Source organism: Synchytrium microbalum (assembly GCF_006535985.1).
Source record: "Synchytrium microbalum strain JEL517 chromosome Unknown SmJEL517_scf0043, whole genome shotgun sequence".
NCBI lineage: Eukaryota > Fungi > Chytridiomycota > Chytridiomycetes > Synchytriales > Synchytriaceae > Synchytrium > Synchytrium microbalum.
This window is the reverse complement of record NW_022158392.1, coordinates 159,737-185,730: the sequence shown is the minus strand read 5'-3', so window position 1 is coordinate 185,730 and position 25,994 is coordinate 159,737. Positions and strand designations below refer to the sequence as shown.

The window sequence follows — 25,994 nt, the reverse complement described above, 5'->3', positions numbered from 1 at the left end:
ATATTGATAGAACTATGTAGAAGACGCGTGTTTGGAATCTCAGGTGCATCGTCAAACCGACCAAGATTTCTCATCTTCAAATTCTGGTCGGGAACAATATCCAATAGACAAGAGTAAACTTGCGCCTGTTCAAAATTATGGATGAGAATGTAAGTCATCGCTATCAACTGCTCTCTGCTTCAATTCTCTTCGCTTGCGCTTCAGCTTCACACACAACCAAAATCCATCCACTTCGAATTTTCGACCACATTTCCCATCCTATAACTCAGTCTCAAATTACTTGCTTGTTTATTAGATGTCGTCTCCACCTAGGCCCGTAACTAATCCTCGTCTGAGTTCCGTCAGAAACGAAACTGAAGAATTGGAATCTTCGGTATCTTCACCTGCCACTCCTGTAAATGAAAGCAGCGAAGGAGACGACGTAATAGAGGGCGACGACGGAGATGATGAAGGAGATGATGGTAATGCTCATTCTCGTCATCAACCGACTTGTTTCTTCAAAGATCCATCATCTACATTGAACTTCATCACCGACAAACTTATTGATCTATAGGCGATGACGGTGACGCAACAGGAGATGATGACGAAGCAAGCGTCACTGCTACAAAAACTGCTCCTACTCGTGGTAAACGAAAGCATCGTGGTGGTGGTTTCTTCAATGATGGCGTCAAACGACCTAGAAGTCTACGCACTCCAAACGCTAAAAAGGACGACTTTGATCTTGATTGGCCTGTTGATGCAAAGGGTGAAGAAAAAATTGATGCTGATGGTATACTTCAAGGAGGTACGTACGTTGAACTACAGCGGTTTTTTTTTTTGGCTTTTTCTTGTCATAGCTTCCCAATTTCAACCCTCTCCAACAGGTCGACAGTTTCGAGTTCGATCATTTACTCTGCCACGTCACCCTTCTCGGCACTACATACTCACAATGGATGTCGCAAAGCTATTAAACTTTCGTGACTCGTACATCTTCCACATGCGAAATCAAGATATGCCTCGTATAGTCGCAACTGAAAACGATCATCAATGGCTGAAAGAATACGCTGAACTACCACCTCGACTAAATAATCGTAATGTGTCTCTTCTAACAGCACGAGCTGCCTTCCGTAAATTCGGCCATCGCATCATCCGACATGGAAGACCCATTCGTGACGATTACTATGAAGACGGTAGTGGAATTTTTCAAGGAAATATTCCAGCTGTAGCAGATTCTGATGATGAAATGTATGGCGGCGCTGGAGGATTTATGAGGTCGAATGGGTTTATGCGTAGAGATCAAGGTCCAAATGCTCCAAAACCGGTATTTATTGCTCGACCAATCACCGGACGTGACCATCTAGCCACTCGTTGCTCACAAAATGCCGCTGAATTCAACTCTCGATTACGTGCCGCTCGTGGTGCTCCTTTTATTGATGCTCATACCAATGTAGAACAGGTGCCCGTCATTACTCAACCTACTCATGTCGTTGTACAAGTAGAACAGGGCACTTTTGGTCAACCTGGTACAGGTGTCCAAGTAGAAGCTCGGACCACCGTCCCTCAAGACTCACAGCATGATTGGATTCCATTGCCGTTGACTAGCGATGCTGACAAGTTTCCACTGGCTCTTACACCTGGGCAATATCATGAAGTATTCTCCATGTATGTGTCGTGATAAGTTGACAAAGCAGTGACATTACGCAAGCGTTCTATGCTGTTTTTTTTTGCTGACGACATCATCGCATAGATATCAAACTCGATTCATGCATGCAAGTTACATGTTGGATGAATATGAAGAAACTGATTGGTTTGATGATGCAGAAAAGGTGAGATACGAAGCGTTTCTACAAAAGGTATAAAATCGTGAGTTATAACACCAAATCAACACAGCCCAAGAATGAGATCTTCTTTTGTGGTGATGTGAGTAAAGGACACAAATTGTGTCATCGACCTGTTGCTGTATTTGGAGAATTATGTGGATCTCACAAAGCAAAAGAGGTATTTTCGTCCCGTTGCAAATGTGTTTTTTGCCTTCCTAGATATTCATCATTTCTATCTAGACAATGACTCTAGACAAGGAAGATGTCTGTATTCACTGTACTTCTGCATTGGCCCCAACATCAAACCGTACACCACGAATTCCACCATCATTCCTGTTGATTTGCTCTCGGTGTAAAACTCGTCATCATCCCGCTTGTATTGATATTGAAAATCCAGTCATTGTCGCAAAAGCAATGAGCTATGATTGGAAGTGCAATAACTGTAAACAATGCACGGAATGCGCTGAAGTTGGAGATGAAGACAAGCTCCTGTTTTGTGATACTTGTGATAAGCCTTATCACACGTATTGCTGCAAGCCTCCAATGAATGAGCTTCCTCATGGTAAGCGTGATGGTCTAGCCTTTTGCCTCAGTCTGAAGACATGCATCGGAATCAGATCCTCTTTTTTTGTTCATGCTTCGCCGTAATAATCGTGCTTTCCCTTTTCTCTCAAATCAGGCTCATGGTATTGTCAAGAATGTGCTGTATGCACCTCATGTGGTGTTCGCCCTCCTTTACCTGGTCAACGGCTGCCTGAAATTGAATGGAGACATGCTATAATTCCATCACCTCATCCAGAAAAGACACTCCCAACTTATGTCTGCACCTATTGTGCAAATTGCTTTGCCAATTATCTAGCAGACCGATACTGTCCATTCTGTATGCATGTTTATGGAGAAGAGTCTGATGAGAATGCCATGGTTTGCTGTGATTCCTGTGACAGGTAAGAGAGTTGCCAACCTCTGAATTGTATTGTTATCTGTGTTCGTTCCCACTTTTACAAACCATATCATTTGATGATGTCGGTTATGTACTCGCGTTGTAATGCAATTCTGATTCATGTTATTCTTTTGTACACGTAGGTGGATTCATGTTGGTTGTGATCCAAACTTGACTCAAGCCAGATACAATCGGCTGGCCGCCGATGATGCAGCCAAGTTTACATGTGGTGTATGTGAAGAGGATCGCTTGGATGGTATTTTGAAAGCCCAAGGCCCACCTGGAAAGCACCGCGCGGTTGTACACGCAGGCAAAAAACTGGTGGCCCCTCCTCTCGTTATTAGGAAGTAGTCAAACAAGAAAAACATAGAATATACATAGATCGTTTTTGCTCAAGTTGTAAAATCAAATGGGACGGAATCGCTTATAGTTTTTTTTTGACAAGTAATATAATATGTGATGTCTCCTCAATCATTGCTGGTTCCTCATTTCAGTTGCGACGACCACAGCTATGATCACCTAGTATTGACCTTCGTGGACGGACGTTCTTGCTATCTGGGAGCTGGTGTGAGTTGACAAAAACGGCAAGAAATGTAATTCTTGGGTTATCTTGATACCATCTCACTTGACCTCTGGTACCGTTAGAATTGGAGGCATTCAAGTGAGCTGGTGCCTCCAAACACTCAAACCTCCACGAATTTTTCGTGTCTTTTCAATAATTTGCCATGTACTGTAGGTAGTGAAAGTCTCCAGAGAGAAATGTTGATAGATTTTAGCTGAAGTTTCAAGTAACAAACGCGATTCCAAGACAGGATTTCACCTTGCAGAAACTTTTAGTTGAAGAGCGATATATATACATGTATACTATGAAAAATTACCAAATGAAGCTTTCAATTGAATCTTTGGTGTTGTTTGAGGCTCAGGGGAGCTTGTCGATGATCTAATCGGTGCAGCTGCTACAGTAGACGAAATTGAGATTCTCGACGACGAGTCTGTAGTTTGCGATCTAGACAAGTTTTGTCTAAATGCTCGTTCTAATTTTATACGTCGATCTTCAGGTAGAGCAGCAATGCATGATCTAAACCCAGCTGGTTGTTGTCCAGCCAAGTTTAGCAAGTGTTGGACTGCAAATGCATGTAGATTTGCTGCTGCTGGATTTGCAAATGTCGAAGGTGAATTTTCTGGTATGTTGGCTACTTGAGATACCAGTAAAGGTACAATGATTGGTAGTAATGCTGTTTCTATAAGAATCCGTGAATGATAAAGTGCTTAGTTTGTTGAACAAAAAAACCGACTCAATCTTCAAACAGAACTTACTTTTACGGTCATCAGTAATAGCATACAATACCAAGACACACTTCACTGCATCATCTAGTAATGATACTCGAGAAGGCGACGGACTGACAATGGAGTTACAGACCACAGTACCAGTCGAGTAGGCAAATGCTACCACATCTGGAAGTATGAGCCTACTAAACATTGAGCCAATAGCCACACTTTCTGGCTCTGGTCTTGCCATAAGTGCAAGAAGTGATTTTGTACATTGCAGAGCCACGAATGATAACTACATGAAGTTTTGAGATCTTTTTAGAGACGGTTTTCTTTGGCATCAAATTCCACAAACGAAAACTTACCGATTCGACGGGACTATTATTGAGGAGACGCCTCAGGATTTCTACTAGACGTTCCTGATTTTCGGGATGATGAGACAGTTTAGGAGATGTGGTTGTGATTAAAGTTATAGCCAGCAAGCAATTCTTGGTCATGGCTGGATCAAAAGGATCCGTTAATTCGGCACAGCTTTCCCTAATAGTATACGAAGTGATCTAAGCGAATGCCACAACTGAAGGCGAAAAGGGCTCGAAATACATACAATTCCATCGTAACCGTGTCCAGAAGAGTCGACAACGCAGCTTGAAGCACTCCCGACACAACAGGTTCTTCAGGAGCGATGATGCAACCATGAATGTTCTCCATGCATGCTTTCAAGCATACCAGTACTCTTGGACCAACATCGGAACTGAACTTTTCAGAGTCCAACAAGGCTGATTTGGAAGAATTTGGAAGAGATAAAGTTAGAAATCGCAATAGTTTCAAGCACCCTGCAAAAATTATTACCCAGATATATGTAGAAAAGGACTGGCATAAGCTCCGCCTTATGCACAGAAGACAATCCATAAGAGCAAGCCAATGCAGTAAGAGTTTCCAGTGCAGTGGCCATCAACGTGGCCGTTTCAGATGTGACTTTTCTGTATGCATTCACTAAAAGTAATCAAGAGATTGCCGTTAAAAGCCAACCTTTCAAATACAACAAAGAGTGACTTACAAGTTGCAGTGGGATTATTGGAAACTGACGGAACATGGTACATAAACACATTGAATAATAGCCTGACTGTCACATAGAGCCTTGATGTATTCGAAAGAGGTCCAGGATCGACTACATTGCCAGTGAGGAAGTCTGTATCGTTTCTAAAGAATTGAGTCAATCATGAGTCGTCTCTTTTTCGCGGGGTTCTCAACTAAGCAAGCAATTACCCTGTCACATAGACCTCAGAATCGTCCAAGAAATAAGCATCTCCATAATCAGCAACCATTCTCTGCACGATAGTGAGCACTGACAATTGAATGGGAACTTCTTCTGTTTGTAGAATTCGGTCAAAGATACTCAAAGTCTCTACAAATACACCCTATAAAACAAATCAGACTTTGTTATCAGCATTTTAAACTTCAAGTACAAACGAACCAAAAAAACGCATCAAGACACTGGAATGTACCTTGGTGAGGAACTTGTTCCCAGCAATCTTGGGTTTGAATAATTGACCAATACTGCCCAAACAAGACTCCATGATTTGATTCGATTCTTGTGTTGCACCTCCTTTAAGTCCAGTATTCGCAATGGCTTCCACACATAATCCGTACAAGACAAAGTATGTGTTTGATGGTCCATCGGATTCAGCTCGATCAGATTTCCTTACAGCAGCCACAATCAAATCATCTCGTACATCAATCAATGACGTGAATGCCCGCATAATAACGTGCCATGATTTCAGATAGTACTATTATAGGTATAGAAAAGGTTGGACTGCTACCAAAAAAAGATGCTGAATATGTTGCATGATGGCTTACCGGCAAAACCACATCAAGAGTCGACGACGTGTACATATAAAGGCTAGATCCAGAATCTGGAGTAGCAGCTGCAGCTAAGGGACTGACCATGTCAGTCTCTAACTTGATTTTGGCATGATCACGTAACACCGACATCCATAGTGGGACCAAAACAGGAAGATTCCTAATACACAAGGCAACGTCTGTGTCATTCCTTTACATTCCATAAAACATACAATAAAACAGTAACATACGGTCCAACGATTTCCGTCAGATAATAGTGCTTGGATGATGCAATCTGCAAATCAGCCCATGCAGTCAATATAGCCAATCTGAGCATGAGTGCAGTATGTGGACTAGCAGTATCACCATCCAAGTCATTCGTTTCTACAAGATGAAATAAATCTGGTCAGCAAACAGATGTATCTGAACTGACAGCTAGAGTATCAACCTTTGCAACGATCAAGAGTCCCAGCCCAAACTTTCAAGACACGTCCAAGTGCCGAGAATGACTTGTTGATGCCACTTCCAATATATACAGCACAGACACGACAAGCAGCACTCATCACTTCTGGAGATGTTTCAGGTGCAAAGTTAGGTGCCAAAGCAGCACTTATTTGAGCCTATTGGAATAGAAACGTTAGCAAAACAAACCGAGAGAACCCAGCATTTCAACGTTTAGGCTTACCTGGTATTGCTCTAAGAGAGCATGGTCTTCATAATCTGGATCAACAGTCTCAGCGAATTTCTAACAGCGGAAAAAGGGTCACTAAATGCTACTCCCAAAAGACGTTCTCCCCCCAGCTACCTCTAAGATATCTTGCAAAACCAGCAATCCTTCCAATCTCAAAGCGTCCACCATTCCAGTAGATGCACTAAAAGCCATCTTGACCAAATCAAGCAACTTGGTTACAAGATAATCTGCCCTATTGGCACCAACAGAAAAGGCAGCGGTTCGAGCTGCCTCCAAATCAAAGTGAGCCTTGACACCAGTAGATTTAGCTGCGGTCATAATCTGACGCAAGCAAGCCAAAGCAAACATCTGAGTCCTCCATCGTGGTAGTAGAGCGACTAGTAGTTTCAAAGCTACGGCAGCAAATGATCCTGCTAGACCTGGATTGGCTTGTGGAGCAGATACAGTTGGTGTAGCTGTTCCGCTTCCACGAGGACTCACGCCAAATCCATCTTCATCGTCATAATCACGTTCGGCATCAGGAGCAGCCGTTGTTGGTGCAGCTTGATTTCCACCAGATGCAGGTGCTGCCGAAGAGGCGCTTGTTGATTTAGATAATATACCTTTACATAACTCCAACCATCGCGTTGGCTGAGTAGGAGCCACATGACGTAGGAGACCCATTAATATATCTCGAATCTCGTCTCGCACTGTACCATCCATTTCAGTATCCAGTAGAGCAAAGAGTTGCTCTTCTAATTGATTATTTACAGCTGCAACCAGTACTGATTCAGGATTACGTTGTACTAGCTGGTATAAGCAGGTGACGGATGCTTTACGCATCAATGCACCATGAGATCGATAATCACCCGTCATCTGCACTTGCAGGAAGGGCACGAGACTACCAATATCAACGTGTTTGGGAGCAAAGAGAATAAAGTGTTGCACACATTTGATGGCTTCAACAACCACAAATGGATCAGAATCGTTTCGTAAAGCTTCATACAATCCAAAGCAAAGCTCTCGTACACGTTTCCCATCTTGCAACTCCGGACCAACAACACCTACTAAAGCATGCAATATTCTACCAAATGTCGGATATACATCTGCATTCGTATCTCCGTTTGGCTGATTTGCAGCTAAATTAGTCACTTCATGCGTATCAGACATGAAGAGTTTGGCTACCGTCAACAAGGTAGAATTCACATAAGGTTCATACATGAGTCCACTACTTTCTACCGTGAGCCAAAGAGCATGCAATGCCCATGTATGGACTAGAGGATGTGGATCTGATGCTAGGGAATGCAATATACCAACAATAGTTTTTATATGTGATGCAGCTGCCATGCCTCCGACGTAGGAGTTGATATATCCAAGAGCCAGAGCATAGCCAGATCGTGCTACAGGATCTCGATTGTTGACGACCTGGTCTACAAGGCCTTGAATCAATGGATTTATAAAGATGGCCGTTCCCACTGTTCGTGCTAATCTACCAAGGACTTCACTACCAGCACTACGAATTGCTGGCTCAGAGCTCGTCAAAGCCTCCTATTTGCGAGACATGAGTAAAAATGAGTTAAAGTGATAATCAATGATATTGAAAAAAACGTTCAAGCAAGAAAAAGATGCAGCCAATTTGACAGAACACAGGTAGAAGCTGACACTGTTACAAAACCACACAAACGTACATCAGTCAGATCACGAATAGCTACAGCAGACCTCCCACTTGCAAAAGAGCCTTGTTTCACCATGATTCGTTTCAGTGCTCCAATTACACTGACTAGAATATTAAGCTGCGTAGCCAATTTTTTACCAGGAAGCATCTTGGCACCAGTATATTTCGAAGTCCTGATGAATTGCTCCAGCACTCCTTCTTGCGTAGTTGCACTTTCAAGTGGAAATACAAGGGCAAAGAGTTCTACGGCTGCATCTACGACGGCAATCGATGGAGCTACTGGTGATGGACGTACGAACCTAACTTCATACGTTGCAGAGTGTTGCTGCTGGTTGGCTGACGATGAGATGTGTTGTGGTGGTTGATATAGATATACGCAGTGTGGGTCGTATTCAGTAGCATGTGGGTGTGGGTTCTCTAACTAAAAAGACGAAAAACTCTCAATCGAGAATGATTTTGCGTGTAGCCTGAGAACTTATTTACTTACTGCTGATTCAAGGTTTTGCACATCAGTGTCCTTCATAACAGCTCTAGTCCAACCTCGGTCCTCAGCACCCGAGTCTGCAGATACATTTATCACTAGACCACGTACTAGCGATGTCAGACATGTAGTATCTATAGCAATATTACCACCCTTATCGACTGGTGGTGAAGCACCATTAGGTGGCAAGGATGCAAGCTTCTCAGGCTCACGAGCAAACACATCTTGTGTCGCTTTTATGAGAACAGAGAATGCCGTCTCGTATGTTGATGGTGGAAGCAGTGTAAAACACTCAAACACCCGTCGCCGTACTGTATGTTCACGATCTAATAATTTAGAGTTACTGGCTGCTTGAGGACTAGCACTACCAGTGATTGGAGTAGCTAGGGCGTTAGGATACGTTGGCGGCAATGTACTCAACCACCCAACCACAGTATTCAGACACACTACTAGACGTTTCGAGACATCCGTTGATGTTAGCTCCTTTCGATTAAATAGTAAAAAGGAGTGCAGGGCAGCTAGAGCATGGTCTCGACTTGATAAAAGATAAGTCCACTCGGCTTCAGTCCGGATTACAGGAGCTTCTTTACCAGTGACTTTGGAGAATATGGCCTTCCAAATCAACAAGAGTTGCGACAAGTGCACCTTGACAAAGTTGGGACCCAAAGTCATGAGTGATCCAATCAGTGTCCATGCAACTTGAGACTGAGCAGTGACTAGCTTCCAGTCTTTGACCTCCTTTTGATTGACGACTGCTTTAAGTAGCTGCGTCGAGACGACGAATATTTTGGCAGCCATATCAAACGAGACATATAAACTGCGTGATGATACCACACCAATAACACCGGCTAGACAGTTGGCCCATCCCACCCATCGATCTATGAGTTCTGGTCGTTCTGACGTCAAGACTGGTATTTCACGTTGAACCAGGCCACCTAATTTATGCATCAGCCTTGGCAATTGAGTAGGTATAGCATGTCCAAGACATCGAAGACACCATGAAAGAGCTACATTTACAGATGCCGAAGGATGATTGATGAGGGCTGTGAGAGGGTCTACGACAAAATCTTGCACAGCAGTAGCTGCCGAGCCCAAATCCAACAACAATGCTGCCACCTCGTTTAATACACATATTAGGGATTGTCTATGAGGCTCTACATCTGTAGGCATGATTGCTGGCCATTTCTTCAAATACATGAAGGACAATTCCTTGACAGCATTCACTTGTCCCGTCTCACTGAGCATCTTTCCTATCACGTCTCTAAGCATGAATTCACATATTTGCCTCATGAATATGGAATCTGTTCGTGATGCTGCTAGTTTGGGATTGGCACTCAAGTCTAGAATATGCTTAACCAAGACACCATAATTATTTTCCACAAAAGTGAAGCCTAATTCGTGCAACGTGGCAGCATAAGCTTCTATTATACCAACCTTGACCTCACGAGCTGACGCTTTTACTAGTTGGGCTGTGATGAGGGCTGCGACTTCTTCAATTGAAAGAATCGATTTATCGGCCAGATTGGTTTGTGTTGCATCGGTTGGGGATGAGACCTTTGTTGGTAATTTTTTCGATGGTGCTTTCGAGAGAGGTGGTTTGCTCTGCGATGATACCAGTATTGATGATATGGTGGAGGCAATTAATCGCCTAACGGAACTAGAAGTTCCTTCCAACGACTTTGAGTATTGGTTCATCAATACTTCATATTCTTCATATTTGAGTGGCGGTGTGGTAGTTGCGTATCTGTATATCGATTGAAAGACCTAATATACAGAAGCAGGTATTAGTTGAGACAGTAGGCTGACAAAAAAGCCCCAGTGGAACTGAGCTATTGCCCTTATACCTCAGCAGAAGCTCCACGAATGATAATGTACTTGTCCGTAAGACCAGCTTTAGCATATTTATTGACGTCCTTTAATAATGTATCGTTGGCACCGCGTCCGCAACCCCTTAGCGATCGTGCCATTGCCATGAGGCATGCATATCTCAGAGGTATCTAATATATAGACATGTATCAGGATCAAGTTTTGATGTTGAACTCTTGAAGCGACACGGGAACTTGCATCAGGTTCTTTGGCATTTTTCAGGAGTTTGGTCAAACTTGTCAATGTTTCTGCAAACAAAGACAAGACACGATGACCATGGCTTTCAGAGATGACTCCAACACAATGTATGACGGCCCTGGGTGGATAATATCGTGTTAGCTACAACTGATAGATCAAAAAGGGACACGATCAGACGTACAATCTAACAGCTGGGTCTTCAGTTTTCTTTGCCAGGACAGCCTGTAGTGCAGTCAGAGTATCAAAGACAGTTCTCGAGTCTCCATTGGTGAAGAGAGTAACAAAACATCGAGCCATAGATTGTCGGATAGGCCCCGAGGGTTTTGGATTTGTAGAGCAGATATATTTCAAGAGTAATTTTTCAATGGTGGCCTGAAATGGTTTGATGCCATCCTAGAAATGAAAGGAAAATAAGTCTCTATCAATGACTGTCACGCATTGAAGTAGTTCACATCACAATCACGTATTATCCAAATGTGTGATTCTTACTCGATTACTAGTTCGTAAATCCCGTTCTAATGCAGACAACCAGAGGAAGAGAACTACTTCCTTCTTTTCAGGCGATTCAGCAGCCGTAATCTTGGCCTCATCGAAAGAGAAACTCTCGGGTCTAGCGGTTGGAACTGCCATTTCCGTTAGAACGTTGTTCAAGGGGCTCATTCAACCAGTAGAGAAAGAGAATAGCTTTTATCTATAGTGAATAATCCGGCACTCAGATCAAGTCTAGTTCGTTGGTCATTATTCGAAAGAAGTTCAAGATTCAATAAGTTTGTAGTTTACGCAAGAAGGGACGAAGGAGAGTCATTTTCACGTGTTTGACACCGTACGAACGTATACTGTTCTTGAAATTCGTTGTAGGTTGTAGGAAAATTGCAAGGGTATTTGTTGGTTCTCAGTCTTTTGTTTGAATTGGTGAGGTTGTCGGAACCGTCACATTAAAGCTCTGCGGAAGTGACGCTGGAACATACTCTGCTTATAGGAATGTACTCTGTTGATATTATTTCAACGTAATATTGAACCGACCGGTACGATTGATTCATTTGAAATCAAAAGATCATACACATTCGACAGTATTCATAAAGTACTCCATACATTTACATCAATTCAAGGTAGAATTTGGCACCAAATAATGACTGAACCTCGTATTCCTATTGTGGTCCTTGGTGGCTTTCTTGGGGCTGGCAAGACCACTCTTTTGAATGTCGTTTTACAGCATTCAACGCCTCTTGATACCAAAATCATCGTCATCGAGAACGAATTCGCATCTGCCTTTGGCATGGAGAATGAGCTGCTTGACAAGAATATAGCGGAGGCCGACATTGAGGAGATCTATGAGTTTGGGTATGTCGTTTCGGTATATTCTTGAGCTGTCTTTGACGCTCTTTTGACCTATTTGGTACTTATCCTTACTGTAGAAGTGGATGTGTATGTTGTAGTAGTAGTGGTGCTCTCTTGAACGTGTTGGGTTCCATAGCTCACCGAAACGACATGAATCAGAAACTGGTTGTGATACTAGAAACAACCGGACTAGCTGACCCTGCACCAGTAGTAATGCTTATATCTCAACTACCCGAATACCAAGTGCAGTCTGTAGTAGCCGTATTGGATGCTTCAACGTTTGCTTCCAGGTTGTCAAAGCAATCTGAATGGAAGAACGAAGTCCTCTCTCAAATACTCTCTGGAGATCACATCATATTAAACAAGTGTGATCTAGTATCAAATGCTCAAACAGATGAAGGCTTGAACCTGATTCGGCAACTTAATCCAACAGCAAAAGTCATAACGGCCACACAAGGAAGGCTCTCATCACAGCAGATCGAAACCGTATTTTTTGAGCCTGTAGATCATATAAGTGAAGAGTCTATTGAGCACAACAAGGTGCACGACCCATCTATAATCGCATTGGGAGCTCATGTCCAAGGAGACGTGGACACCATCAAAGTCAAGGCTCTTGTAGAATCATTATTCCAACAACACAAGGACGACCTACTGCGAGTCAAAGGTGTGTTGTCAGAGCCTGGAAATCCACGTAAAGTAGTGCTTCAAGGTGTCATTGGTGGTCTGTGTTATTTAACTGACCACGGTGAATGGGGATCTGAATCTAGAATGTCGAGGTTGTCTCTAATAGGACGTAATGTCGCTTCAATGGGTGTCAAGGAAATGCTACAGTCGTGTAGTATAGGAGGTATCTGACGTGATGACGTGTCAGCAGTGGAAGACGGTTGAAGTTGTATCTATATAAAACTATGATATTTTTATCGACAAATATTTAATACTAAATCTTCCCACGTTCCCTTATTCGAGCCATCAAAGCTCCTGTCGCGTGCAGACTTTGCGTTTGCAGTTGTGATTTCCAAACAAAAATACGACAAATGGGCAAGCTACTTACCGTGATTCCCCATAGAGTAATTCCGTGATGCAATTTACCGTTCTCGGCGTTTGATTGGTGGAATGCTCAAACGCTCACAAAACCTGAAAATAGCACCTCTCGAAAGACTCTTCCCTCAAACCTCTCATCATCCAGACCACAGACAGGACTCATTCTGACATATAAACTTTAGGTCGGTAAGCTTCGTTAAAGCCTCGTTTGCCACTGTGATCGTCCTGCTAACACTTCTGTCACACTTTCAGATCTACGACGAGTCTGAGCTCAAACAGTTACAAGATGGAAAGCAAAAGTAGCAGTGAAATCATAGGAGATATGCCTCAAGAAGTCTACAAGGCGCCACTCCGTATCCTATCAACATCATCTTCCTCAGCAACATTGAACAACGAAGATGAGTTCTCGCTACCAAGCCTACCATCAACAAAAGCCAAACAAGTCTACCTGCCAAACGAAATATATTTGCTCTACTTCCAACTTCTTTCAACCACCCACTTGCTAACTATAAGGCTGGTGTCTCATCGCCTCAAGCTACTTGTGGATTATGAGTTGGATGCTCGCATGAAGATTTCGCTGGTTGAGCTCAGTAAACGTAGACACGACGTGGATTCAAAGTATGTAGAGGCAGAACGAGTCAAGAGGCCGCATCTGAGACACTATCGCCAGGTACGGTTTGTTGCGTTTTGAGTTTGCGTGTGTTTTGAGTGTTATGTTTGGGCATGTGCAATTTGATCTAACCAGTGTTCGCAAATAATTAGTTCCTCTTCAACATATCAGCTGCCGAACTATCAGAAGCAACATCATACAAAGTCCCACCACCAGAAATCAAAACAGTCTGTGAATGCCTGTGCTTGCTCCGAGGTGGCAACAATCATCCCTTAACAGGTCCAGTGTCCGCACCCACATCACCCACAACCTTCCCAAACGGTCCAGTAGACGTCGCTCATCCAACAACACCCAACGTATCAACACGACCATTCGGCGACGAGTCGTCTCCACCAGTCATGTCATGGTCTTCGCTCAAAAAGCTAATGACTCGCTACGACTTCCGAACATGGTTGACGAATCTTCGAGCTGGTGTAGATTATATTCCTATCAGCAACGTCCGACGAGTTGAACGTATCATAATGCTCGACCCAACCATCACGTATGAGAATCTTCGTCAAGTGTCTATGGCTGGATATAAGTTGCTTATAATAGTGGCTGCCGTGTTACAGTATTGCACCATTGCAGAAGATCTTAGGGTGAAGAGGAGGGAGTTGTCGAACCTGGATCGGAAGTTTACTCGATGCAAGTTGTTTTTGGGCGCCATCTCTGGCAGTGTGGTGGACGAGGATAGATTAGACCATGATGAACAAAGTAGTGAATGTGAATTTGTTAATAGTCGTTCTAGTGTAAGCACACTCACCGGCTAAGATAATTTTTTTTTGTATTTTCTCGAAACAAGATCCAACATATTTCAATAATAATAATGCAACTCATTTATTTAAATTACAATCTTATCTCATCCTGTTTGTTGCGATTGAGGTTCTATACATTGCTACAAGTCTTCGTCATCTTCTTCATCGTCATCCGGTTCCTCTTCTTCTGGCTCATCTCCCCCAAAGAGCCTCCTCAACATATCAATCCGATCGGCCGCCATCTCTTCTTCAGACGAATCTGACATGTTTGCCATCTCATATCCTTCTTCCTCCCCGTCTTCTTCCAGTTCTCCTTCACTATCACTGTCATCCATATCGTCGAGGATGTCATTCATCTCGTCTCTACCTAGCAGTAAGTCAAAGGTGAGCAGGACCTTGTTCTCATTACCCCTCAACTCTTCTGGCAAGGTATGTCGACTCAGGTAATCATTTACGAGTTGTATATAAGGGAGTCTCTTTCGAGTGACATTTGGTTTGACAACATCATCCTTGGCATTCATGGAGAAGGGCGAGTACACACGTACGATACTCTCGACACCCGAAGAGTATATTAGCGGTAGATGCGGGTGGATGAGGACGTTGTTGATTATACTTTTGCCACCAGTCAATGTAAAGTCAGAATCTTCAACAATGACTGGACCTTCCCCACTTTTAGTATTGAGGTCCTTGCTAATATTGAAGCCGTGGACGTTAAAGTCTTCTGAGCCACAAGCAAATACCACTTGTGAGCCAATATAGCTAAAAGCAGGTGTTTTGACCGTGATGACACTTTGATAATAATGGTCTGTCGTTGGCTTTACTCGTAGCTCACATAATGGTGCTGTATTATCTGAGCTGCGAGCATCGAATATAACAGGGAAGTGGTTTTGAATCTGTGCTCCTATATACATCCCGTCTGGCGAGAAGACTGCACTAGATACGTCTCGTTTTGGTGCGGTGAGTACAGATATTGGTTTGGAGTCGTGACCAAAGTTTCTTAAATCCCATAGTTTGATTTCATCGGAGGTATCTGCCGTTACAAACACATTATTGAAGACTGGATTGAATTCGACATGATTTTGTTCTATGATGGTATTTCGTTTAGGCAACGACGACTGTTCTTTCGAGCTGGCTCTAAAGTCGTAGAGCTTCACAAGTCCATCCTGAGCTGCGGTAAGCACTATATTCTTGTTTTCTGAAGATATGGCCAGTTTGAGTACGCCGGCGTCTTCACAAGCTATAATGACCTGTTCAAGACAAGGATGGTTGTCGGCAGATTGATAACACTGAACAAAATGATGATAGCACTGATCAGAATTTTATACTTGCGTCATCAGCATTTGTAGTTGATTGTGGAGTTTTTGCAGCACGTTCGATTGAATATTTTATAAGCAGCCCATCAGCTCCACACGAGTAGACCACATCGTCAAGAGTCTGAACACAGAGAATAATGCCATTGTGTCCCGTAAAGTATCCCAAAGGTGAAGTACTTGAAGGGTCAGAATGTGTTGGCCATATCAACACATTTTGATCATCACCACCAGTCAGGAGTAGTCCTCCGTCCATGCTAAGGCTTAGGGCATTGACACAATCTGTTGATCCGCGTAAGGTTCTATGTATTTTAGTTAGAAACATCAACGTCAGAGCTGCAAGTGTGAAAATGGATGGAATGCACGTGCGGGGCACGTACTCGCAGTAAACAAAAGGACGATTCCTGAGAATATCATTGTATAGGGCAGCTTTGGACCTGGTTCTAGTTGCAATGTGTTGGCTCCTCACCATGTTTCTGTATCTCAGTTAACAGAAGTTCGTAAGCTTTGCGGGGCGTTGATTTATTAAGTTATCAATGGGAGTTTCTAGCTTACTTAGACTAATATCATACTGAAATGCGCTCTACATGATTCCACGAGACTCGATGTCGAATGGTATTCTGAGAACGAACTGGAAAACGACAAAGGACAATTTGAAAATGAGACGGAAACCAACTGTACTATGGATTCATGGATTCAAAATTCTGACGCGGAATCTTAGAGTTCTCTTGTTTATTATTTCTGTCTACTTTCAATATTTGATATTCTTGGGTTTGCACGGGACCGTTCGTGAATGGGATGCGCTGTGCGAAGTTGTAAACAGGTGGAATCCATTTGATGCCGAATAATAATATAAAGTTGATGTTTACCTTCACAGACAGTTCCTCGGTCTTCCCTTCTTTTTCGTGATTCGACACATGCAATTTGACAATTGACACAATCAAGGAAACAATCGAGCTTATTCTGAAACAACCAACGACCATGACAAAGCTGGAAGGAGAGACATTGACTCCAGGTATTCCGCCCAATACCCCGCCCAATCCTGCTTGTATCTTGCGTTGCGCCGATTGCAGTACCTTTCGCATACCTTACTTCAAACATGCACTGACAACCACTCCTTTTCAACATAGTTGTCAATGGGGACGATGATGATTTCAGCAAGCTCATCAAGAAGCTCCCGACTTCGGTATGCCATTCGTAACTACGCTGATCTGTATTGTCCATTTTAAAACAACATCAACCATAGGTAATTCGGGAATTGGCTTTCATGAGCTCAACGACACCTCCAACTTCAATCCAAGAAATGCTGAAGTTACTGCCTCGTGCTGCTGTCGCCGCAAAGTGTCCTGAAATCCTAGCTACTTTCGGTCTCACTGTTGAAGGTCCAATCGAACCCATTCGTCGTGGTAAGTGATCTAGTACGAGTAGTGGCACGTCCATCCCTCCAATCCCATCATCAATTGAAACGATGTCATCCTTGTATCTTGGTGGTTTGCGGCTTCACAAACTCACGGATGGACAATCCAAGTGGTGACTGCTTCGCACTATTTTCATTATATTCATCACATTGCTTTCGCTCTCTCCCTCGACAGATGAGCCGCAACTAAAGATTGATAATCTGACCACTGAAAAGGAGGCCGCAAGCTTCCTGGATGCTCTAATGCAACAAGAAGATGAGGCTCTTCCCTCTGTCCAACAGACGCATCAAATGCAACCTGCTCCTTCTACAATAAGTACCCAATCTATGATACAGCAACAACCAAACCAACAAGAAGATAATAACAACTTGAAACGCACTGTGCCTATAACGATCTTGTCCAACTCAGTGCTTGCTCCACAAAACCAAAAGCTAGCTACAATCTCTCTGCCAATACGATACGTCGATGAAGCGCAGCTAGCTTGGAACAACCAAAACAATGCTACTACCAAACCAAACGGTTATAGAAGTGGAACTCCTCCAGCCCCTGTAACTGGTGCCAAGACGATAACTCTTCCAGCCAGTGCTACCACCGCTATTACTCATAATCCATATACAGCGCCTAACTCTTCTACCATACCTGCCTTGTCCTCCGCATCCAACTCTGCAGCATCATCACCAGCAAATACTCCGGGATGGCATGTAACATCATCAAACACAACTGCCGCAACACCCCAACATCACCAACAACAACCACAGGCACAAAGTAGAATTATAGAGGATGCAATCTACAAGGCTCGTGACAATATTCGAGTACGGGAGCGCGATCTTGAAGATCACATTGTTGACTTGAGAAAGGCTGAAAAGGCGTACGACGATGCTCTACTTCAAGAATCACACTGTATGAGAGCTTGTGAAGATGTGCAACGTCAAATCTTGGACTTGGAACGCAAGCTGGAAGAACGTCGCAAGTTTCTCAAAGAAGCTCAACAAGATGTGATTCTACGTAACTCTCGTGTCAAGGATTGTCGAGACCGTCAGTATAAACAAGCCTCGGAATTGGAAATGCTACAAAAGGACCTGTCTGACTTGCTGTCCAAACGTGGGCGAGATCGCGACCCGCGAGTCAATAGTGATCGTGGCGATCGATACGATCCTAGAGATAATCAAGACCAACGATATAATAGGCCAGTACCTGATGATATTCGAGGTGGTAAGAGGAGGAACGACTCGTATCATCCACCGACAACTCGACAAGCGCTCGACAGGTACGATCCATATGATAGATATGAACAAGATAGTCGAATCAGTAAGGACCGATATGATGTGCTACCAACAAGAGATTCATACCGAGATGATGGACCATTGTACCGAAACGAGGTTGCTAGAGATTCGTATCGAGACGACTTGTATCCTGAGCCCCAACGAGGCAACGGCGCTAGGAATATTGATAGTCGTCCAAGAGGTGGGAAGGGTATGAATGGAAGCAGTATCGGCGGTGCTGGTGGTAGTAGTCGTAGAATGTCTCCTCCACTCTCTGGAAGGTCTTCTAGGACTCAGACACCAAATCCAAGTCCTCCTAGGTCAAGTGCAAGTAACGTCAACACAGCCAGCACTATTGAAGTCGTCGAACGTGTGATCTCGCCTCCTACGGTTGCGTATGCCAGTGACGGAAGAACTAGACTAGGCCCTCCTTCAGCATATTATATTCAAGAAAAGCAGGATCAGTCAACAGTGCCAAAGTCGTCAGTGATTGTGGTTGAAAAAGCAGGAACTGTCAATAGTGCCAGTACTGCTTACAGAGCTAGTACTGGTACTAGTAGTAGTAATAGTGCAAGCCAAGAAGCCGTGCAAAGCAACTACCACAACAACAACAACCATTACAACAACACATCATCATTTACAAACGATAATAAACGCCCAAGAGACGCTGATGCTTCTATTGATGATGGATTGAACAATAACAAGAAACCAAAACACATGCAATCATAGATAAAACTACTGAGCTTTTTGTTGTAGTTCACACCCACTGTATAGTATCTTGGCCTGAAAACAGTAGAAAAGAGACGACACTCCCCAGAATAAAGATTTTCAACTCTCTGTAGTCAAATTATGTTTACATTTGTCCACAAGTTGTTTTTGTTGTGACTTTAGTATATTGCGATTTGTTCATACACTATATAATGTTACAATCTTAACACAGAGGCGAAAAACGCGGGCAGCAGAATCGCGTAAATGCACTTCTTGAAAGGTTCGTATATCAGGCAACACATCGTCATCATATATAATACAGGCTAATACCAGTCTCTCTGGATTGCAACGAACAATCAATTCCTCCAGAAGTCTTAGGGTGCTTGACATACTTCAGGCAACCATCAATACCAGTTCGTTTGAAAGGTTTGATGGTTTTTAAATAACATCCTTCAACGCAAAGCGTGTTGAGTTGCCCTGATACGAGACTTCATGTGAAGCAACTATCCCCAGAGCTTGCTCAATTTCTTTGAAAAAAGTCCTGTACCAGAAAAAGGCTTACTGGCATGCAAAGATAGCACTTTAACACAGTAGCACCTCGAATACATGCTTCTCATTCCCAAAGACACATGCCAACGGCTTTCCAAGTGGTTTTGAGAACCGTCATTCTGACAAATGCATTCACATTAGCATCATATGTCGTTCTACCTCGTTACAAGAAGTTATCGAGCAATGACTCGAGGTGCCTTGATAAACAGTTCGTATTCTACGAAAGAATAGCAGAAAACCGCGCCATGTCCAGTTTGTATTGACACCTCACAGCATTAATCGTCGTCATTCACAAATACCAATCATCATTACATGAGCATCAAGTAGCACCTTATCATCAGCTGCACTAGCTGCGTGTCTGGCAGCATCGTCTAAAAAGTATTCGAAGTATCAAACATGGTCTTCATTATTCGTTTATGTGTCGATGCTACCACCGATCGAGGACTAAGTTCACTGCATTCCTTCCAGCTTTGCATCCGTTCAGCAAGGCTCTGCTCACAATGCAGAGGGCAAGATGACCAGTGCGAGAAAAAATCAGATACAATTGGCTTCTGCACATTGACATACAAAGACAACCTTGAATGACAGCAATACGCCAGCTCGACAACTAGGGGGTTTCTAGGCGTCTATGGCCATACCTTGACCATCATACCATCATTTCAGAAATGCTCAAGCCCAACGAACAAAAAAACTTCCTTGCAATGTCAAAATAGCCCTAACTAGAAGCAGCTCTTGAAAACATGGTACCCAATGGCTAGCTTCTTTTTCTCAAAAGCAGCATCAAGAATGAGTAGGCAACGAGTATGCGGTGGATTTGAAATCACGAATGTTGGCTCGGGTGGCACATCTAAGATAGTATTCAAGACTCAGAGCAATTCCACATGAAGAGTGCATCGTTGAGTGAGTTGGATATGTGTTCGAGGCTGGCACTATAGAATCAATCGTAAGAGAGGTGCGAATGACACAAATGTATCCATACAGTCCTAGATTTTGGCTTTTTTTGCTGTTGTTTATCCCAAACACTTACTGGCCCTTCTTGGAGATTCGCACATAAGAAGGAGCTTCATGGGTCTTGAGCCATTCATAAATAAAATCAGTTCTTGTCATTCACCCACACAAAATTTCTGGAGTATCTCGCAAACTGGCTCAAAGCAGTAGAAGTAGAAGAGAGGTTGTGTCTTGGCCTAAAGCCGTAGACAAGAAGTAAAAACAATTCCCAAAATAAACCTTTGAACTCGGTTGAATTCTTCAAGAAGTGGTGTTTGTTGAAATCCGATAGAAGCAAAGCAGTTCCATCTGAAATAATGATCTCTAATGAGTGAGAAAAATGCGAATATACACACGATATACAATATTGGCAAGCTGGAAAAGCGAAGAAGCGAAGAAATGTATTCTTCAGAGGCTTCCGATATCAGGCAACACATCATCAATAGATATATCCAAGCGAACTCCACTTTCTGGATAGCATCGGACAATCAATTCCTCAAACCATCGTAACCTCCTCAGCACTTCTTCTTGCGTGGCGCGCCATACAACAGGCAATAATCCCAATTCTTCGGAGAAGTGCTTGTCGACTCTCTTGTATAATGCTTCAAGGCCCTTCTTGATCTATGAGTGAGAGTGAGCGAGAACAAGTTAAGTTATACGACGATATGAACTGTGGTTTTTCTTCGCATTCCACAAGCTCAAGGACTTCATACGTACTTCTTTACCAGGATACTTTTTAATGACATCCTTCAAAGCATTCTTGTTGAATTGCACTCGATACGAGACTTCTTCAGGAGCTGCGGTTTTCAGGGCTTGCTCGATTCCTTCAAAGAATTCCTGTTAAGGTAGAAAAACAGAGTGTCAAATTCCCTCAACAATCAATCTCTGTGAACACGACAAGCAACTCGAGACTCGCTTCTCAACTTCAAATAAACATACCAACAGCTTTCCAAGTGGTTTACGAATCACCACTTTCACATATGCATTCAAATTAGCATCGTACGTTGTTCTAGCTTGTTTTAAGAAGGTGTCGAGGAATGTTACTCGACGTGCCTTGATTTCTTGTGAAAAGTAGTGCATATTCTCTAAGGGAAGAGCAAAAAATTGGACTCGGTGTACTATCTAAATTGGCGGCGCCATCATTGATACGTACCAATCGTAAGTATATGAGCATTTAGCTGCTCCTTGTCATCAGCTGCACTAGCTGCATCTCTGGCAGCAGCTTTTCCAACAGTATCCAAAGCATCAAACATGGCCTTCACTATACGCTCGTATGCTGAAGCTACCACAGATCTAGCACCACCTTCACTTCGTTCCAGCAAATTTTCCATTCGGTCAACAAAGTTCTAAGCGGTTTGAAAAAGGAAGTGGAGTGGGTCAGATCCGAAAAAAGAAATCAAATGCTATTACCAAACATACAGGGAAAACTTTGAACGACGGCAATACACCAGCTCGACGCCTCGATACTTTCGAATCGTCGATAGCCCTGATTTGATCGTCCTAGTAATGTTTACGACGTTGAGAGACTAAAAAACCGCGCACGGAAACTCCTGATTGTAGTTCTTACCACAAATCTAGAAAACATGGTACTCAATCTCTTATTCCCATCTTCCAAGAACAGCATCAAGAACGTATATGACGTAGATTCCAATTCACGAATGTAAGATTCAGATCGCACCATCATTCCAATGGCAAATGTAGAATCATATTTGAGTCCAGAATCAATCAACATGAACAGTTCGTCTCTGAGTGAGTCGAATATGTGTTCGAGCATGTCACTACCAAGAGTGAGAAAGGGAGTGAGAATGATGACAGACGGCGTTGAATAGTCATTCAAAGTATAAACTTCTCATTTTTTTGCCTCTTAGGACCCGCAACACTTACTGTTGCTTCTTCGAGATTCGTACATCAGGAATAGCTTCACGAGGCTTAAGCCATTCATCTTGTTGTAATGCCCTGACAGCAGACGCACTATGAGGTGTATCATCAAGTGGATCTTGTGGATCCAATGGTGGTTTGTTGAGACTAAATAAATCAGACGAGAAATTTTGCTCTCGAATGATACAAGGCACCAACATTGTCAATACATATGCGACAGCCTAAACCAAAAGATGTGTCACAACGCGGACCAAGAAAAAACATCAAGAGCCGGTAGAGAAAGACACGAACCTCGTCAGGAAGCATCTTATCATCCAAATTAGGTTCATTATCAGCACTAGATGCATTACTATCACGTCGAAGCCCAGCAGCACTACGGGACGGAGAAATCACATCATCGGGATCAAATACACTCCCTCCACCACCTCTTGTTGGTGAATATTCATTCGAGTCAATCGAATCTTTGGTGCCCTTCCTTCGATGACTTGGTTTCCATGCTCCACCAGAACTTTTACCAAATGAAATAGGTGCACGTCCAGATTTTCCATCCTTGTCTCCTTTTAGTGTGGCTAGCGTCTCTCGTGATGTAGTGACTGCAGTTTTGATGGCGTTGGTAGCGACAGAAGTTGCTGATACAGTAGGCAATGAGAATACTAGGAAGGAAAAGGAATGGTTTGTCACGTCGCTGTGGAAAAAAAAAGGCCTATTCTATCACATACAATACGCCTCGTCCAATCCAGTCCGTTTCTGCAAATGATGGGTTCGAATGGGTTCAACTAGTGCTTGAATGTCTCGACTGTAAAGCCTTGACATCTCGATTGTGTATATCTGTGAGAAGGGGAAGGAGGGTCAGTTAGCCAATTTTCCAGGAGAGTGGTGGCGCTTTTTTTGCTAATCAATCGAAAGATTACAAGATTACAGAAAGTTACCTCTTGAATGGCTTGAAACTTCTTTTCATCGAAATCCCTCAACCATAACAAGAGATTCCGTAGCTTGAATATAGCGATTTCGACAAGGTCATGAGCAGGCAAACGACCACGTTTTGTAGAACGATTGGGGTCCTGTAGAGCTTTCTCTACCTAAATATAAGGAAAAAAAGTCAGTATTCAGAACTAAAATATACATGACTGCCTCGGCACGAAAACGGACACTAGTGTTGAGGAGTTTCTTAAAGTGATCTGAAAGTCGAGTAGCAAACCCGTTGGCATATCCAAGATAAAGAGTGATTCTCTCTTGAAATGCAGTCATATCGTTTAATCCTGTATATGATAGTGTATGAAAAATTTGGTTCAATTGCTTGAATGGAACATAGTGCTGAATGAACAGTGACTTTTTTTGCACTCTTGCTAGCTCACCATTGTCAATCTTGGATTCAATAACTTTCTTCAGCCTCAATGTGGCATTTTCACATTGAACAATACCATCTGAATCGTCCAAAGGTTCGTTCTTGAGAATCTCAACTACGAAGCCGGGTAATTTCAAGCGAGCCTATTCGAAAACGTGAATGTCAAAAAAAAATGCCCAATATGAGATTAAATATCATATCCTACGAGCAGCTTCTCCATCTCTGTCACAAGTCCCTTTTGGTTTGCAGCAACGACTTGCATTCCCTTGTTTTTCATTTCAATCTGATGAACATCTTGACCCATGCTCTAGATTTGGGGTAAAAAATGTTATGGACTGAGAATGAGAGTAATCGGATTGTTTGCCACCATGCTACCTTACATTCAAACGACCCGTATAATGTGCTAGCCATTGTTCGATATTGGACAACTCTTGCAATGTTTTGTCAATTTGAACTACAACAGCCGAGGCTTGATCTTCACTTCCAATAATGGCGTGTACATTTGCCTTTGTAAAGGGAATATTCATATCAGAATAGCTGCAGTTTTTTTTGTTGTAACTAGCTAAACTGGTCTCATACCGCTTCGAGTGCTAGCAGCTCGTTGTATAGTCGAGCTTCCAAGGCAGCAGCATCACCACCAACATTCCAGTCAAAATCACTTAGAACTTCATCCAAGTTGATGGGTGGTGGTGCTGGTTCTTCAGGTGCCACTGCGAAAAAACCAGTCAGAGCTACACCTACAAACTGTGAACCATCAGTCTCTTACTGAGCTCTACAGATTGCTCCACTTCATCATCATCTTGCAGAAGGTTACGACTTCCTAATGACAGGGCCTTCTTTAACTCTGCACCAGCAGTATTCAGGAAGACTGGATCATGACCCAATTGATCTGGACATAGAGCGTGTTGATAAGTGTGATACTAGCTTTCAATCAGCACAAATGAAATGAGAAACTCGTACTTCTTAGAGCTGTCTCGTTAATGTTGACGAGTTTGGGTATTTTGGTGCAATACCTCGCCGCGAGCTGCAAAGGAAAAGGAAATTGGTCAAGTAAGAACGCGTGTGATCAACACAATAGAACAGAATCGTACCTTCAATAGAGTATACAAGAGCTCCGCCTTTTTAACTAAATCCTCGACTTCCCACTCAAACACTTTGCCACTGAGACCGACAGCAAATCGTGTTCCCTAAATAGAAGTGTGTCAGGCATGCGGAGCAAAAGAGATGGCGCATACAGACATTGAATTGACGTGTCATCGGTTGTCACTGACATCTTTGGATTCCAATGATCTGACATCATCCAAACTCCAAGTTTTGCTGATGGTGAATTGGGAATCTTTGCCTTCCTGTTTGACTTTATGGATTCGTATCTTCATATTCTTCTTGGCTAATGAGAGTGGATTTGTAGATGAGTTTTAAGTAGGCCTTTAGTGGTGATGGCAAACAGTAAGACGAAGAAGAAAGAAATATGAAGCAATCAATACGAGAAAGATTCGAATCATTCAATGTCACCAGCTACACAATTCCAACACACAGACACATACCAGTGATGCAAATGTATCTAACCTTCTTTCCCTTTGAGTCGTCATCGTCAGCATAGGTGGCTCCACCTTTACTATTAGCACTGCTGTTTGAGTTGATTCCGGCGATAGCGTTATTAGTTCCTCTGAGATTGCCGATTTTGAGGAGTTTTCCACCATCGCGTTCCTCCAAGACACGAGAAAAGATCAATAGTTTCTCGCTGAGGGTGTCTATGGTGGTATTAGGCAGAAATGATCCCGTTCTTGTATGTCCAGATCGCTTAGTAGGACTGGTCGATACAGGAGTAGCAACAGTCGAGTGATCATCTGGGTCAGTGCTGCTCTCGTCATAGCCAATAAAGAGCTGCTTCGTCAGAGCATTGCGAAGGGCTGTCTCGGCCATCGAGAATGGTCGCTCTGTCAACTGGAATGGGTGTTGATCAAAGTTATATGTTTTTGCAAGTTTGAATGTTTTGAACTTTTCGGAAGGCAACCTG

General features: G+C 43.0%; 5 protein-coding genes across 5 annotated transcripts; 2 read left to right on the top strand and 3 right to left on the bottom strand.

Moving 5' to 3' along the window:
• Nucleotides 1–137: 137 nt before the first annotated feature.
• SmJEL517_g05170 (uncharacterized protein) lies at nucleotides 138–3,090 on the top strand (the record flags this gene model as incomplete). The annotated part of the gene is made up of 9 exons (XM_031171097.1): nucleotides 138–149; nucleotides 296–461; nucleotides 554–784; nucleotides 864–1,641; nucleotides 1,727–1,805; nucleotides 1,870–1,977; nucleotides 2,040–2,361; nucleotides 2,479–2,743; nucleotides 2,883–3,090. The coding sequence occupies 9 exons, from the start codon at nucleotides 138–140 to the stop codon at nucleotides 3,088–3,090; spliced, it is 2,169 nt and encodes a 722-aa protein (XP_031022932.1).
• Nucleotides 3,091–3,603: 513 nt separating this feature from the next.
• Nucleotides 3,604–11,367, bottom strand: SmJEL517_g05169 (uncharacterized protein; the record flags this gene model as incomplete). The annotated part of the gene is made up of 19 exons (XM_031171096.1): nucleotides 3,604–3,980; nucleotides 4,057–4,303; nucleotides 4,374–4,545; nucleotides 4,613–4,784; nucleotides 4,858–5,001; nucleotides 5,066–5,208; nucleotides 5,275–5,426; nucleotides 5,514–5,795; nucleotides 5,866–6,028; nucleotides 6,099–6,231; nucleotides 6,296–6,467; nucleotides 6,533–6,592; nucleotides 6,653–8,065; nucleotides 8,206–8,613; nucleotides 8,680–10,437; nucleotides 10,518–10,670; nucleotides 10,714–10,855; nucleotides 10,919–11,130; nucleotides 11,227–11,367. 19 exons carry the CDS (start codon nucleotides 11,365–11,367, stop codon nucleotides 3,604–3,606), a joined length of 6,444 nt encoding a protein of 2,147 aa, XP_031022948.1.
• A 2,035-nt stretch (nucleotides 11,368–13,402) lies between these two features.
• SmJEL517_g05168 (uncharacterized protein) lies at nucleotides 13,403–14,535 on the top strand (the record flags this gene model as incomplete). Its single annotated transcript, XM_031171095.1, has 2 exons — nucleotides 13,403–13,786; nucleotides 13,879–14,535. 2 exons carry the CDS (start codon nucleotides 13,403–13,405, stop codon nucleotides 14,533–14,535), a joined length of 1,041 nt encoding a protein of 346 aa, XP_031022949.1.
• A 125-nt stretch (nucleotides 14,536–14,660) lies between these two features.
• SmJEL517_g05167 (uncharacterized protein) lies at nucleotides 14,661–16,086 on the bottom strand (the record flags this gene model as incomplete). The annotated part of the gene is made up of 2 exons (XM_031171094.1): nucleotides 14,661–15,757; nucleotides 15,846–16,086. The coding sequence occupies 2 exons, from the start codon at nucleotides 16,084–16,086 to the stop codon at nucleotides 14,661–14,663; spliced, it is 1,338 nt and encodes a 445-aa protein (XP_031022954.1).
• Nucleotides 16,087–21,162: 5,076 nt separating this feature from the next.
• Nucleotides 21,163–25,900, bottom strand: SmJEL517_g05166 (uncharacterized protein; the record flags this gene model as incomplete). The annotated part of the gene is made up of 20 exons (XM_031171093.1): nucleotides 21,163–21,375; nucleotides 21,472–21,591; nucleotides 21,694–21,839; nucleotides 21,908–22,100; nucleotides 22,174–22,254; nucleotides 22,322–22,532; nucleotides 22,639–22,853; nucleotides 22,924–23,285; nucleotides 23,352–23,460; nucleotides 23,562–23,711; nucleotides 23,782–23,891; nucleotides 23,988–24,120; nucleotides 24,183–24,284; nucleotides 24,358–24,483; nucleotides 24,557–24,687; nucleotides 24,744–24,866; nucleotides 24,938–25,001; nucleotides 25,069–25,164; nucleotides 25,249–25,364; nucleotides 25,522–25,900. The coding sequence occupies 20 exons, from the start codon at nucleotides 25,898–25,900 to the stop codon at nucleotides 21,163–21,165; spliced, it is 3,180 nt and encodes a 1,059-aa protein (XP_031022955.1).
• Nucleotides 25,901–25,994: the final 94 nt, after the last annotated feature.